Source organism: Geospiza fortis, unplaced genomic scaffold (genome assembly GCF_000277835.1).
Source record: "Geospiza fortis unplaced genomic scaffold, GeoFor_1.0 scaffold101, whole genome shotgun sequence".
NCBI classification, from domain to species: Eukaryota; Metazoa; Chordata; class Aves; order Passeriformes; family Thraupidae; genus Geospiza; species Geospiza fortis.
The window spans coordinates 1,322,692-1,339,654 of record NW_005054388.1 but is presented as its reverse complement, the minus strand read 5'-3'; the positions used below and the strand labels follow the sequence as shown (position 1 = coordinate 1,339,654).

The 16,963-nt window shown below is 41.1% G+C and overlaps 1 protein-coding gene across 2 annotated transcripts in view; it reads right to left on the bottom strand.

Annotated features, from left to right (window-relative positions):
* Positions 1-13,016: 13,016 nt before the first annotated feature.
* Positions 13,017-16,963, bottom strand: part of LOC102031844 (glypican-5-like) — a 350,144-nt gene continuing 346,197 nt past the window's right edge. For both annotated transcript variants that reach the window (XM_031060688.1, XM_031060689.1), the window contains one exon: positions 13,017-16,794. In XM_031060688.1, coding sequence (XP_030916548.1) covers positions 16,592-16,794 — 203 coding nt within the window. In that variant the 3' untranslated portion in view covers positions 13,017-16,591. The remainder of the gene's footprint in view (positions 16,795-16,963) is intronic.

Sequence of the window (16,963 nt, the reverse complement as noted above, 5' to 3'; positions counted from 1 at the left end):
AGCTGTCCCCAGCAGCACCAAACCCCACCGTACCCCACCAGCCGGGGTGGCAGGGCTGACAATGCAGCCAAGGAGCCCAGGTGTGCTGCAGCTCTCAGGTGAGGGGATGAGCTCCATGTCTGGCAGCCCTGAGTGTCTCTCCCGCCCTCGGTGAGGGTGGCCGGGGCTGTGTCCCCTCCACGCTCCTGTCAGGGACAGGGGTGCCTAGGGTTTGTTTTTGGGGCTGGAGTTGTGCTGGGCTCCTGAGCTCCCCTGAGGGGGACGTGGCCGCCTGCCCAACTCCTCCTGAGAGGGCTGCAGTGCCCAGGGCCCTCGGGCCATATTCCTGGGCATTGCCTGGCGCCATGTCCTGCCCCTGACCCCGCGGTTGGCCACCACTGGGGACAACACTCGCCAAAGCCTTTCCTTGCACATGTGGGCCAGGTCCATGAGGGAGACATGTCCTCTCCTGTATCCGTGGAAAGTGTACAAAACCACGTGTAAGGTCCTAATCAGGCACTGTCACAGACATCTTTTATGAAAAATCTTTTCTTTAAGATTTTTCCTCTTAAGGAGCTGAGGCCTCAAGAATAAAATGTAAACATTGATTATGTGCTGCTGCGGAATGCAACGAGTAAATCTTTGATTGGCTCATGTTAGTTGTTTCTAATGAATGGCCAATCACAGCCCAGCTAGCTCAGACAGAGAGTCCGAGCCACAAGCCTTTGTTATTCATTCCTTCTTATTCTATTCTTAGCTAGCCTTCTGATGAAATCCTTTCTTCTATTCTTTTAGGACCGTTTTAATGTAATATATATAATAAAATAATAAATCAAGCCTTCTGAAACATGGAGTCAGATCCTCGTCTCTTCCCTCATCCTCAGACCCCTGTGCACATGGTCACAAGGCACCTGTGCCTTAGGAACAGCCAAGCTTTTTGAAGGGTGGGACAAAGCCAGTCTATTTTCTAGTCTATATTTGAACCCCAAACTATCATTAAAAACAACCTCTTTCTTCTCCACGTGACAGTCACTCAAATAGGCCAAACTCTCTAGATGGGTTTTTTTATACATAGCAGACTCAATCCATATTGCTGTGAAGCTCCCATAGGGTCTGCACACCTGCTCTATTTAAGTACCTTATAAGTATTCCAGTCTTTATTGATGTTTTTGTGAAATTTTGTGTGAGAAAAGTTCAGCAAGCTTAGTCCTGGAAATCAGAGCTTACTAAGTATTTCTTCACTATCATTTTTCGCTCCTGTTTCCTCAGCTCACCTTCCTTTCCTCTGCTTTTTGCCTTGCCCAATGCTTTTGCCACTGCTCACTGTAGTGCATATCTTCTTTCTCTCTCTCTGTGTTCATCATCTCCAGTCTTCTTTTAGAAGAAGCAAACGCCACATGATGCAACTGTCTAATAAGCTACTTCAAATAAATTATTTTATTCCATGTGGGAATAAATCAATGCAACAGATGCTGGGGTTTCTGACCTCTTTACAGGGCTTATCTTTGCCTTTGGTAGCAAATGAGAGGGTTTATTGCTGAAGGAGCAAAAGATAAACCAATATTATTTAGTTTTGACTTTGCTGCTGGCTGTTGATTAGTGCATCTGGAGGAAGATGAGAAGCAGGATCAAAGGGGTTTGGGCACATGCATCTGCCTTCATATGGAAGTGGGCTTGGCCCAGCTGTCTGGCATTAGAGCAACCCTTGGTATAAATTGCTTGAATGAAGTCTCTAAGTCAAATGTGGATCTTGCACATGGTAGGACTGCTTAAGAGGAAATGTCTGAGGGAAGCCATTAGGAGAGGAAGAGAAGCTGAAAGACTCTAAGGAAGGTTAAATCTCACTAGAGAAAACCTGATAAAATAAATTCCCCCATCTTCTCCCCTGCTGCACACACAGATGTTTGCCAACCCCAGGGGAACAGGACAGATTACAAAGGAATTTCTTCCAGAGGATATCTTCAAAGGATGTGCACAGATGTGTTTTAAAATAAATTGGGTGGGTATTGAATTCACATCATTATACTATATGTACTGCTTGTTTCTTCCTTAGTGGGTGACTCTTGGGGATCCTTCTCTCATTAGGTCCCAGACAGGAAAAAAAGCACTTATTCCTGAACTGGAGAACTGTGTAATCTGTTTTTTTCATTGATCAATTAGTCATCATGCACAAAGGCCATAAAGTCTAACAGGCACCACATCCTAATTTCCCATGGATAGCCTCTCTTTGGTGAAAGCACAGTAGTTATCAAATATTCTTTATACAATAAAGAAAGGGTTAAAGATGAACTTAAGCCTTCACCTCAGCTCATAGGTTACTCATAACTGGCTCTTGAATGGAATAATAAATTTGTTCCTCTATATCATTTGTACTGCAAACGATGGTAAGAAAGAAAAGCTGAAGTCTAACAGAGAAGCAAACCCAATATAGTCTTAAGAGAAAATATTTACCCTTCAATAACACAAAGAATTTCATATTTTTCTGCATATTTTAATTTTCCTGACAGATTGTGAATTTTCCTTCATATGTAATAATAAAAGGTGTCAATAACAGGAATAAAATCTGAGAATGTTTTTGCCCTGTGACTTTTCTCTGATGTTAGAGTATAACCTTCCTTTTGCTCCATAAATGACATTTTATAACTTCCCACTTAGTTTGCTCAGACCAAGTCTGGTTTTTTTCCCTATCCAGGACAAACAAATGAAAAAGGATGACTTTGTGCAGTTTGCTTCTTTCTGTTATTATGATCCACTGCTCTTTCTCATTTTATTCCTCCTACTCTCCTCCAAGATGGAGAAGATGAGTCTGGGGCAAATAATATATGGATTTTGGTGGTGATTAATTTAAGCAGGAGGTTGAAAGTGGGAGGGGGGAAAACACCACCTCTTTTTTTGTTGCTTAGGGGAGGGAATATTTCACCTGCCTTACACCTGCTGGGCATACTCCAGACCCTGCTGAGGAGCCTGGCTGAAGACTGCTACCAAAAGTTGGTGCTGCTCTCCCTCCTGAATGACTTTGCTCATGTCTAGACCTCCCTTCAAAGGCAGGTGCCAAATACTGATGAGAGGCAGAAGGAAAACTGCTCTTGGAGTGGAACTGAGAGAGAGATCTAGAGTGATTATTTTAATAAAGAGGATATTGTAAAGGAAGAATAATTAGTAAATGGCATGCAAAAGGTTAATGAATATATCTTCATATTCTAACAACAAATATGAGAAAAAAATGTTCTGGAAGACAGCTTGGATCTAGGAGCATGATGGTAGGCAGTTCAACATGCTAAAAGGAAGTGGAAATGTTTGCAAAGCAAAAGGGATATCAAAACCAGGTTAGGGTTTTGCAGTGGTTCAGGAAAACGTGCCCTACATGGGACCCTGGATCCATTGTTGCAGCACATTCAGAGCATAAAGTGAAATTCTGGAGGCAGATGAAATATAAATGCATGACTGATTCCATTATTCTTTATGAGTTTGCAAGTTTTTTGAACTTACCTTGTACCTTTGTCTTTTCTATTTTCTTTTCTGAGACAGAGATGGGCCACCAGTTCACCCAGGAATGCATAATTCTTTAGGTCTTCTCTCTGGGACTCTTTGAATTGTGCTTTTTATGGTGGGGTTTTTTTAAACCTCTTTTTTATTTTTTTACCTTTTAATTATGATTCCTTCAATTTACTGATTTGCTTTCTTTCTAAATGTTATGCTTATTGATTTTTGAAGATAACCATTACAGACATGTACTCATTACCATGTACCACGAAGTCATTTGGGAGTTCACAAAAGAACATTTGCCTAAGTAATGAGGGCTGACAGTTCACTGACCTTTGCTCATGTGACAGCACAAAGTACTGTCTCATACCTTCATTAAAGTGAAGCACCTTGAAATCAATTATTATATCACTGCCTTGTTTTGATCTCAGTAAATGATGAATTAAGCCCTTTTATATCTAACCCAGAGTCTGTAATTCAGCCACTTCTACATTTTCTGCAGCCTCATGCCCCAAGTCTGGCTCCCCAGAAATGCTAGCAGGAATACTTTATTCTTCCCTAGAATAAGTCCCAGATATGTTGAGGACTACAAGCCTAGGCACCCACAGAGGAGTGCCCATTGTAGCTGGCCAGTATGAAATGTTCCAAGGTGGTTTGTGCTTTTGGCTGTTTAAAGCATGGCCTCGTGATTTCTGTGTGCTTTTTCAGGAGAACAAACCACCCAGCAGTGAGCAGGACTGTCTCTTACCTTCTGTGAGATCCCACAGCTCTCTGCTGCCCAGGGAGCCAGAGGTGTGCCCAGAAACAAACCCCGAGGGACTGCCTAACACATGGGAGGCTCAGGTGTGTCAATTAACTTCTTCACGGAGAGGAATATTCCACTTGTTTTAGAGGCAGTATTATTTTTATATTTAATACATTTTTTCCTTTTGAAATTGCTGTGTGAGCCAGCCCACTGGAGTCTGTTAGATGAACCAGCTTTTCTCACAAAAGGATCTGAAGAAACCTGCAGGTACATACAGGTGTTTCTGCACAGCTTGTTAGCTATACATGGAAACTGATAACAGTGCAGGACTCCTGCTGATCTGTCCACCTTCAAGACAAACCTAATTTCTGAGGCAGAGTTGAGTACTGAATAATAGCAGGGCTGGAGGTGGCTCCTGGCTGCCAGCATGGGCAAAAGGTAGAGGGAGAATGACCCTATAGGTGTGCTCTGCATCATCTTGGGGCCACCTTTTGCTCTAGGATCAGTTTGGGGGATCCCAGTTTGGAATGCAGCTGTTGACTGGGGCAAAGAGGTGACATGGACAGGTAGGTTTTTCAGCCAGAACAGGTTTGAATTGTGCTGCTGTTGCATGTGCTGCCATGTGTTTCTGTAAGGATGGAACCCATTGGTAAGTTCTGCTCTGCCCAGGGATGAGTGATCAGGAGTTTGCAGGGAGCATCCAACAGGAGGAACCATATTCCTATTAGCTCATTTTGCTCTGGGCAAGTATCAGCCTTGTGCTTTTGACTGTTCAGACAAAGCAAGCTGCTACTCTTAGTTCCTTGCCTGTCTGTGGATAGAACATTTTCTTGTGAGTTACATCAGAAAGTCAGTGCATTTACCAGTGCATTTACCCCAAAGCATTCCTGTTCTGCCTGTAAGAAAAGGTCAGGGAAGTAACCACTGTGTAGTGAATTAGCACATGCTGATGTTCTTAATTTATTTTGATTTTTTTTTTTTTTTTCAGATTTCACCCATGGCAAGTGTAATTTCTTCTTTGCATAGAAAAAAACCTTAAGGCTCTGGGAGGTTAATGAACATGTTTGTTCACACTGTTCTAATAGGTTACATGCCAGAGTAGGAGCCAAAAACATGAGCTCTCATTGTGGTTCTGACATGCAATGTAAGAGTGCTGTTCCCTGAGGTTCATTTTCCCAGACAGACAATGAACTATGGGGCTCTTCATCTGAGGTTAATTGGAGTCTCTGCACCTTTCCTTAAATTAAAGAAATTCCCTGAGGAAATTGATGCATCAAATGCGTCTCAAGAACTGTACATCCAATTTAAGGTGGAACTGAGAAAGACAAGTGCTAAACTGTGGTCTCACCAGAGGAACACAGCAGTGCATACCAGGTGTGTGTGTGTACCATGGATGCTTTCCAGGGAAAAGCAAAGCCACTGCCACTCTTAGAAGTTTCTAATTCCTGAAAGATCTGAGGTTGTTCACATTTTAGACCCAGTAGGACCAATATACTTTCTAGTTCCGCAGACCAAGTTACTCTGTAATAGAAAATACTGATTTTGCAGCTAGAAAAGTCGACCCACTTGTGGCTGAGAAAACAGAGAGCAGGCACTGTAACAGTTTGTGCTAAAGGATAGGGAGCAGCCTCCTGCTGCCCCAGCACTTGCCTGCATCAACAAATAATGAGTCATATGGAAAAGAGGCTTTTAGTTTTTAAAGGATGGCTCTGACACTGAAGGGGTGTCTCAGGCATAATTCATTCCTTCCTGCTCCTGGATGGATGAAGATCAGCAGAAACTCTTCTCCTTTCCTGCATGTCCTGTGGGCTACCTGTGGAGCATCCATAACATTGTCTGCATGTACCTTAAAAAAGGGAATGGCAGCATGATGTGGGAGCCACTGAGAACCCTGGGGCAGAACATGGGGTCCTGCTGTGGGACACCCTGTGTCCTCACCCCTCTGGGGGCAGGGTACAATGCCTGTGGGACCAGGGGAGGCAACCCCATGAGGATTGAGTCTTCTGGGGGTTTTCAGGTTCTGGGAGTTACCTTGGATCTGTGCTGCAGAGCCAAAACTCCACGAGAAAACAGAGTAACCGCTGTGAGTGAACAGGGCTCACATCTGGTGTAATCCCCTTCTGCTTGCTCTGGCAAATCCCTTTCATCCATATGTTGTTTTCTTGAAAACATGCAAGATGGGAAAGTAGTAGTCTGTCGTTGTAGGACATAATCCTGTAGGTGTAGGACATGGGCTTCTCTTCCTTTGGAATTCCTTATTTCTTCTAAAGTTAACTCTCAGTCTCCTTGAGGACATAATAAATGCAAATAAAACCTGTCTTTTTCTTACACAAGCAGAAGTATTTTCAGTTTGCTCTTTTAGGATGGTGGTAGTTTATGCTGGGTTCGTGAGTTAATCATGACTTCACAGGCGTTCTTTCCAAAAAAAGACTGTTTATTTTCAGATGTAAAACTGAAGTGTAGGAAGACTTCCTACACTGAAGTCACAGTGCCTCTCTCAGTATCATAAGGCAAAACATCATTCTGGTAAGTCAGTGGGTGTGTTTGGAGCTGTTCCATATTGGAACCCCTGAGACAAGGTAGGCCAAATGCATTCTTTTTTCCCCCAGAGTTTGGGTATGACCAATTCCTGATGTTTCAAAGCCAAACTGACATATTGCTCATAATTAAAACCAAACAACAAGAAGAACAAAAAAAAAAAAAAAAACCTAGAGAGGAAAGATTTAGATTCCTGGTGGGAGAAGCATGAAATGGATCCTGTGTCATTAGGCTAAGCAGAAGAGCCAGTTACTCACTGCAATTAAAGATCTTCAGTCCAAGATATGAACTCCAGCACCACTATTAAAGAATGTCCTCGAGGCTCCTCATCAGATCTGATGTATTCTGAGTATTTTTGGGAAATACATATGGAATCAGGTGAGAAGCAAAGCCTTTAAATAACCCTACAAATTTGAAGTGTCAAAGAAGCACTTTTAAAGCATCTTTGGGAAAAGAAACAACATCCTTTGAAGTGGAGGCAGGTTGGATTTCAGAATGAAGCAGCTTTGCAGATTTAGACACCTGCTTAATTAGAGGATGAATGTGAAATCCTTAAAAGGCTTTTATGAGGCAGCACTTCAGAGAACAAGCATCCCTTTAGCATAGGCAGAGAAGAGCTGTTGGCTATTATCTTTGGAGCTGGGTCAAAACCGAATATATTTGCAAAAAGCACTCTCCATACATGGTGGGATGAGCTGTATGCAATTCCTGGACCTCACAGAGGAACCCTTTTGAAAGAATCAGGGACAGCTGGAGTCGTGGATGCTTTAGGAAGCAATATGCAAATCATTATGCAATCAAAAAATAAATTGACTAAGAAAAAATTGGGTAGGTAAACAGGAGGCACACAGTCATGTAAACACAATCAAGATACATTTTGTTCATGATACTGTTGTGCTTCAGTAGTCTGTCTACAGTCTTCAACCAATATTACCACAACAGGAAGGAAAGGAGAGAAAACTTTCCCCATCAATTTCTAAGCAGGAAAAACCCATCTGTTTTGATGGAGCAGTGAAGTTGTATGCTTGTAAAGCAAAGGTCTCTGCTGTGCCACTTTAGGAAGAGACATCTGAAAAAAAAAAAAAGAGATTTGTTTTACCCTCCTCAATGAAGGAAAACTGCAAAGTTTGTAACCGACAAGTGATGAGAACATGAAGCTGACAGAAGGGAGTTCCTTTTCCTGGCCTATATGAAGTACACTGGCCTAGATGAAGACAGAGCAGTAATGTGCTCCTAATCAAAACCATGGGAAAAAGAAAGGCTTTTACTAGAGCACACAGGGATTCCAAGAAGTCTGTCAGTAGAGAACTCAGTTCTGACTGTTTATGTAGGAATGGAAGATTTTTTGAAAAAGTCCTACCTGTTGTGGGAGGTGTGTGGCCTTTACCCAGGAGACCACTGCAGGTATTGCATCTCTTCAGGGGTACTGAGAGCTCCCAGGGGAGCAGGCAGGCACCTTTACACCTGACTGTGCTTATTTCAGGAAAGGAAGAAGAGCAATAACAGTTATGTGCTGAATAAACAGACCTTTCCTCACCAGACTATGGCCAAAATATGGAGTTCCTCAGCAGTTCTCAAGGTTCTCTGCATCCTTTAGTAAGAGCATCATCTGAACAGATTAAAATATATTTAAGATTTTATAAGGTTTGTAACTTACATCACTGATAATGAAAAACACTCAGAGGGAAAGAACAGAAATTTTAATAGACAACAACAATTTCCTGCTGTGAATTATTTATTTTTATTCCCAATCGCAGTTCACTGTCTTTTACAAAGCTGTTTAACTTTTGAAAGTAGATTTGTTCTTCTTTTAAGATGCTGTTCTCAGACTGTTTCTTTCAATTGCTTGTATTGTATTCAATGCTGAAAACAAACTGAAGAAAATCGACAAATTTATGCAATAAAAATATAAGAAGATATACTACAAATAAAACATGTGCTTGGGAAATAGAAATACATATTAGAGCTTGAGTACAGCCTAGGGCAAAACCAATCTATTTTGGAACTTAAAATACCCAAGATACAACTCATGTAAGATAAAAATGGAGCAGCCTATTAATTCCTGTAAAGTAAAATGAACTGAAACAGACTAGGAGGCCATAAACTAGTTATTTAAAAAGCTAAATGGCAAAGCACATATTTTACTAGAGTTTCTATCCCAGTGTAGTGTAAACATTCATGCTGTGTTAGTTCTGATACCAAAGAACAGGAAGTAACTGTATTATGCAACAAATTGCAAGGTGTGGTGTACTGGCTTCCATTTTTATTCCAATAGGGTTCCACAGAATAAATGGGATACAAAAACCATTTTCCCTAGTATTGCTGCTCCCAAAGCCTGCTCCCATCTGCAGCTGCAGTGCTTGGGGAGGAGGCTTCAACCCTGTTGCTCACCCCTAATGCAAAGGCTCAAATAAGTCAGTTAAATGCATCTCCTCATTTTTCAATGAGCCCCCACTGACTGCCTGACTGCTTTGTGGACTTGCCTACAGCTTTTGCCTACACATGGTTTGTCACCTGCGAGCCATAATCCTGAGCTTTTTTCCAGCCCAAAGCAGAACTAGAGGGTAGATGTGCTCTTCCATAACAACCAGGTACACTCTGACCCTTTGGTTGGCACCAAAGCCAACCCCACTCAGGGGGATCTTTGTGAGGCCTAACATCCTGCTTTGGTTTCCTTCCAAGCTGGATTTTCAGCATAATTTAGAATAATGTTTGTTTCTGTTCAGAAGAAATTTAATTTCTTCACTAGAGAACTGCAGCAACTCAGGAATTTGTCATTTTGCTAATCTGGAGACTCCTGGATAATTTTACCTGAAACTGAACACAAAGACACACAAGCTTCAGCTGAGGCAGACCACAGCTGCCTGCCCTCTGCTCTGTAAGCTTCCCTGAAGACATCAAAGCTCCCATCAGTCTTCTCCAACGAGTCTCACTTAATTTTTGAGACCAGTTCAAGACTTGGATCCTGTTTTAACATGAAACAGAAAAATCAGGCTTGATCTGCCTCAAAGCTTGATCAGTATCAGTGAACCTTCTCTGAGAAAGAATTTCTACCCTAGGAGATACTCACAGAATAAATATCTCCTCATAGCCCAGCTCCAAGGTGTAGAACCAACTGCTGCTGGAAAAGGCCCCTGCTGTGCCCTGGAAAGGGAAAATGGCAGCAGACTTAGGGCATGCCATGTCTTACAGGGTTGTGTTACAGGCATGAGACACTCAGCATGGCTGGGGCAATGCAAAAGTTAAGCACATTCTGTAATCCCTGCAGTTACTCTTGATTTTCTGCAACTGCAAAAATGATGGGCAGGAATTCCCATTCTTGGGCTAGATACATATGTCAGGGTAAATTTACATTGTTAAACTGCAATCAAGGAAACTGCACTGATCTATAGGAGCTTAAAGTCTCTTCCCACATTTCACACCTCCAGAAAAGTATCTTTATTTTTGATTTCTCAATTTTGTATGTGTGGAAACTGTAAACATTTTTTCAGATCTTCTTTTTAGAAAGATCAAATTATTTTCCTCAGTATTTTGTGCATTTAAATAGAAAATTACTATTTACCTAGAAGCTTCCTTGCAAGATGGAAGCAATCTGGTTTAATTTCCACAAGTTTAACACAGTGTTCTCAACTTCTGAACTGTATATGCATATACAGAAATGTGAAAATTATACTAGTATCTATATTCTTGAAGTCTTACTGCTTTCCTTTTTCATCACTGAATAAAACAGGCTACAAATCTGGGATATTGTAGTTAATTATGGGAAAGTGGTATCAGACTTCCTCCATCTTAACTGCATTTAAAATGTCAGTAACTATTTTAGGTGCAATAGCCTAAAAGCCCAGCCTGGCTCATAAACCCAGAAAATGTATGAAAACGTGCTTTTGCATTCCCCTGAAAAGTAATTTTTACAACTGTGTATTTGCAAGGAGTTCACAGAACTAGCAATGCCATTTATTTTTCAAATGAATTGTCCATAGCCTGTACAATAATTCAAACAGGTGCTAATTAGGTGTACAGAAAGGCCACTGAGGACAATTTATATATCCCCCTGCAAGAAAAAAAAACCCTGAATAAATATTAATTGCTTATATTATACAACTAATTATTTTTAAGATGGCACTAAATTAACTGCAAATATTATAATTACGAAGTACTGAGTAATTTACTAAAGATTAATTGAAATGATCAAGTGCAAACAGAATAATTTTGCACTTTCTGCACGGCAAAAAAGAGACCAACGTGGTTGTTAGTGGGTTTTTAATGAAGCACTTCAAGCACATTGAGAGAGCACCAGTGGCCTCTCCTTGATGTGCTCTTCTCCTGGAAGGGTATTACAGGATTTCCATGGGGGCAAATCCTGGTAGTGCTGGTAATGACCAGAATGCCTAAACCAGTCTATTTTAAGGACAGTGACATGGAGTGACACAAAAAAATTTCATCGTGGTCTGTCCAGCAGCCTCTTCTCAAAGCTACAGCAACTGCAGCTGCTTCCTGAGCAAGGACTGAAGCAGCTGCACGTGCAGCTGAAATGCATCTTTTGCAACTGGCAAAAGGACATCCACTGCAAGCAAGGTATTGGAAATATCACTGTGCAGCAACAGTTTTAATTCCTTTGCTGAATCCAGTAGCAGCTTCCTGCATGCAGGCTTCCTGCTGTGCTGTGTGAAGGTGCAATGCTGATGTACCTGGAGAAGGGGAAAGGACTCGAGAAATTGTTCTAGTCCATGAGAGATTTCCTTCCTAGGAGTATTCTCCATGTTAAATGCATGTTCTTCTTCTGAATTTATCCTCTGTTTATTACAATCTCTCACCCAGCATTTATTTTTTTGTGGCTTAATATTTAATACAATTCAAATGTAGTATTTAGAGAGTGACAATAGAACACAGAAGAGAATTCAGTATTGAGAATAATTCTAGACTTCTGAGGCAATGGGAGAAAGATAAACTCGTGTTCTTTTTGACTAACACATGTCAGAGCAGTAATGACATTGACTGGAAGATGTTTCACTTTTCAGTGACATATGCTGGATGTCATTACAAGAAGCACAGAGAGCAGCAAAATGCAATAAATGAAAATAAATGCTTTGTACTTATGGCCAGTTTTAAGATTAAGCCCTTAAACTGTGCAAGATAGGGAATGTCTCCTACAGAGCTAAACCTGACCACCTGAGGAGACATGAGGAAAGCATGTATCAACTGATTTCCCCTTTAAAATGGGTAGACTGCTTATCAATTTTCAATAAAAAGCTGAAACCACTCTGACACCATGCTAGCTAGGAAATGTTGGCTGTAAACTTTGTTTAACGTCAAGAGTTCCATTCAGGAATGCAGGAACTTTCTGGGTTTTGTGTCCTACTCAGTATCTCACTTCAATGTGTGTTTCAGCTCCTTTCACTTGAATAGACATTGCTTAAACCTAATAATGTGCAATACTGAAAATCTCAGTAAATATGGGCAAAAAAGGTTGACTAATATTAAAATCAAGTCTGTACACAACATCCATTAGGATAACATGAAGAAGACTCATACAGGATGAGAGAATTAAATTTAAATTTTCTCTGTATGTTGCAGTCTTGGTATCAAAAGGGAATGGGGCTATTTTAAACACAGATCTGATTGAAGAGATCAGAGAGATGTGAATCTCACAGCCAGATACCCACGCACAGAGCCTCTGAAGTCAGCACAGCTGGACAGTATTATTTGTGTGCCCTTATCAAGCTCTGACAGACATTTTTACCTCAAAAGGTTCATTACTGAGAGATCAGAATCACAGTTCCTTATGCAATAACGAAGCTGCACTAAAAGAGAGGGCACAGCACTGGCAATGTGCAAGCCAGAAAAAAGTGCGAGAGGCCAGACTGTGTAAAGCATCTAAACTGCAAAAAAAAGTCCAATTCCTAGCAGGTGGCTGTGAAGTTGTCTGAAAGTGCAGTTCTCTTGATTCTCTGCTGCTCTTTGCCTGGCCAGTCTCCAAGAGATGATTTGGAGAGGTGTAAAAGCTGCTTGAAATTAGCTGAGAACGCTGGGCTCAGGGCTCAGAGCAGCCAGCTGGAGCTGCCATGCCCTGCACCCTGCAGCCACCCACGCCTCTGCCCAGCCCTGCTCACCCTCCCCTGGTGCTTCCACAGCCAGGAAGGGCACTGGGGACACACAGACCTGAGCCTCTTACAGGAACACAGAGCCTGAAGAGCACTGGAACACTAAGAACTGACACTGTGCCCATGGCAGCTTTGTCTGATTTGGTAAAAAGCCCGCATCACTCCCAACAGAAAATTGTACATTGATTTTACTCACAAATGTATGACAGCAGTTACTTTCCAATGCTGGCATTAACAAATGTGGGCACAACAAAATATTCAAAGAAAGTCATAGCAAAACAATAAACAATCAGAAAGCAGTGGCTAAATACAATTCATAACTGTTAGGCATGGCTACAGCAATGCTCTTAGACTGGTGCCTCATTTTACACTGAGATTACATAGACAAGTTCAAAAGTATTTTGAATTTAGACCTTTGTAATTACATCATAAATACAGTGTCCTGGGTAACAAACTAAGACTTTGTAAAGCAGGTATCTAATTCATCTGAAAATGAATGTTTCCTTTATCTGACATGGCCAGTGGTTTTACCTTTACTGGTTGGTATAGATGGTTTGTCTGCTGGGAAACATTCATTTGTAAAAATGTAAATGCAACTGATCCTGAGGGAAAAAATATCACAAACCACCAGTAAAAATAAACTGCACTGCCCTTTAAAATGGCACAATTTTTGATGCTCATTGTGAACATATTTCACGCTGGTTTGACCAGTTCTCTTCTTAGTGTAGAAGTGTTTTTGCATGAAATGTATTAATTGATGTAGAGCCCTCTTCCCTCATTCTGCAGCGAGTTGTGTCTATCAAAACATTGGTTGAGTCCAATGAAATGAGCTGATTCTACCTCACCCCACGATTTGAACTTGTTGTGTTTTGTTACAGAAACTTTTAAAGGGTTTTCTTGTTTAGCTCGAGACATGAATACAAATATTCGCCAACCAATCCCCAAATCCAAACCCTTGATTTTTCAGAGGTTTCTGTTTAGCAAAATTATGACATTTAGCAACAACAAATATCTCCCTGGGTGAATTATTGCATACTTGCCTCCTGTGGGGTTTCTGCAGCTCCCTCCGCTGCAGCTGAACATGCGGCTGGCGAGATCGCTGCTAAAATCTTTTCCAGAGCAGACCTCAGAAATACACCTGCCTCTGGCTGATCAGGTTCCCTCTCTGCAGGGGAGAAAAATCTGAAAAACCCCAACTGCACAGCTGACATCTGGCAGGATTGGAGCCCAGCCCTGAAACCTCATCCACAGGAATCCTGATGGACACTTCCAGTGCCTGAATGATGACTGAGCACTGTAAGCATGAGAACTCTAAATCAGCAGTCAGGCTGACAAACACCAGACTGGGATTGCTCCAGTGAATTCAGAGTGCTTGGTGGGGCAGGTGGTGAGTGTGAGCACCCAGGGTACATTTCTGTTTGTGCACAGAGAGCTCCTGTCTGACTCAGCCATCACAGTGCAGGATTCTCTAAGAGTGCCAGGCATTACAAGTCCTTCCACTGCACAGATGATGGGACCTGCACAGGTAAAACAGCACTTTTCCAAAGGGCACTGAAAATGAATACAAGAAGCAGCATTTTTAATTTTGGTTCCATAAACTGGTGCAGCTCACAAACCCTGGAAAAGACAGGACAGCCATTTAAATACTTGTGGGAAAACTGATTTTCACTGATAGGACTGGGAAGCACTCCTTAGGGATATTATATATACTATAATATCCTTACCGTTGTGAAAAATCAGAGTTAAAATACAAAATACTTGATGTTAATGTAAGTATCTTCTCCATTTCATTTCCTTGTTTCAACATTAAAATTGAATTATCTTTTAGAAAATTTAGCTGTTGCCACTTTAGAGACGCTGCTTTTGCAGCTGGGTGCATCCATGGTTCTGATCACACCTTTATGTCGTAAATCTGATCTAGGAACCAACACTGGAAATGAAACTAAAGCCCCACTTTGCAGACATAATTAGACATGTTCACTGATACTGTCTGGAAACGTGCAAGTGTAGTGAGCCTTTGTTCACTTTATTGTCTGCTTGTTCTGTACCATTGTCACCTCCTGTGTGGTGGCACCCAGCAGTAATCCTGGCCCATGGCACCTGCTTTGAGTCAGGCTTCTGTAATCAAAGTTGCCAATAAAATGCCTGAAGCTGGTTAGTGAGACACAGGGCTCTTCTCTTGAGTAATCTCGGTGACTGGGTAAGTATCAAAGAGATGTTTTACAAAAACCAAAGGCAAGTGTTTTACATTAAATCTTACAAAACTGTACATAAGAATAGTCTACAACATGAAAATGGCCATTAAACAGTTGTAATAGTTATGAAATGTAGTAAATATAACAATTCTAATGTTTCATATATTTATCATATTAATCACTGTATTCATACAGTTGTGTTTGTATACATATATTCAATGGCACTGTAAACAGTTGTTGGAAAACACACATTAACTCTTAACCCATTAGAAGTTATTATAGTACCTTTTCATCCAAAAAGTTAAAATGCATCAATGTATCATTGACTTAAAAAAAATAGCCTTGTAACATAATGCACATTTGACATTTTCTAGGGTAGCAATCAAGATGAAGCATAACAGAGAATGTTCTAGATTTCAGAATGTTTTACATTTACACCTAACGTGATACAAATTTTTAAACATTAAATGTAATTAAATAATACACAGTTTATGAAACAGTTGATTTCAGAGATCCATAATGCACAAAATCTAGTTAGTGTCTAATGGGAGTTCCCAATAATTTATATTTCTGGGACCTTTATGGAAAACTTAAGTTGGTTTCTATGTAACATCTTATAGGTAAAGTAAGTTTGAACTGAATTATCTATTTTTTTTCTTTTTCTTTTTTTTTCTGTACAGAGCTGCATTTAGGTGGATAAAACATTATTATGTTTATTTACGTTTCCCTTTGCTGGACATTCATCCAATAAGCCTTGAGCATATGCTTAAGCATCTGGTAATGACATTTTGTGGGGCAGGGAAACTCACTATCTATGTCTCTCAGTAAACAAAGTGGTTCTATTTTTTTCCACAGTTAAGGCAACTATACTGATATATTAGACACACCATATGTTTTTATGTTGCTTCCTACAATCTAAACAATAAGAGTGAAAAGAAGTTTCAAACATGCTTTGATCTTCTTGACCACTCAGGAATTCCATCAAGCTGGTAGAGAGCACTTCACCTGGTACCTGGGCTGGTGGGAGGGGTCCCTGCCATGGCAGGGGGGCTGGGACTTGATAATCTTTAAGGTCCATCCCAACCCCACAACATTCTATCATTCTGTGAACTGGAGCACAGCTTGTTAGCTGCTCACTTAAAAAAACAAAGTATGGATTGCCTTGAATTTGAAGACTGACCGTTCATATAACTTACCAGAAAAATTAAACAAATAAACAACAGCCAGTCAGATTCTAGCAAACGAAATTGATAAAAACAGTAACACACACATATACACAATTTCTGTGTTTTCAGTTATTTCTACCCCATAACTTAAGCTATGCAGACCCTTGTGATCATCCTCGCTGTACCTTGGGTGGGCTTTGCCAAAAGCTATCTTCAGCCATTGAAAGTGATGACACTTGGTATCTGCCAACTCCAGCATTTCACTCCTTATTTACCCTAACAAATCACATCAACTAGAGAGCCATTTCCATTTGTTTCCAGTCGGGTAAGGCTGCAGGTATCAATGACAGTGAGCAGGAGCATTAGCACAGCAGGGCAGTGCAGCTACAGGGGACAGTGCCACAGAGCTGCCAGCGCTGCCAGGACAGCAAGGGAGGCACTCAGGGCTGGGCTGCTCCCACTGCCAGTCACACTGTGTTTGGAGGATGACTTGACAGTGCTTGTGCTGGTTGTGGTGTCAATCTTTTTCACGGTTGGTTTTGGTTCATTTCTGTTTTCTGCACGGGTTTTCTTGTCCTTGAGTACATCTGAAAACATGAAAGTGAACAGGAGATTAATCACACATCTTTTAAATGGTGCTTGGACATATTTAAATATTGCTGGAACATGGTGTACACTCACTCTGAATAACTGAAACATGGATGGAGACTGATACACATGTTTTAGCTGGGCTCAGTGTGGCTCCTCTGTCCTCAG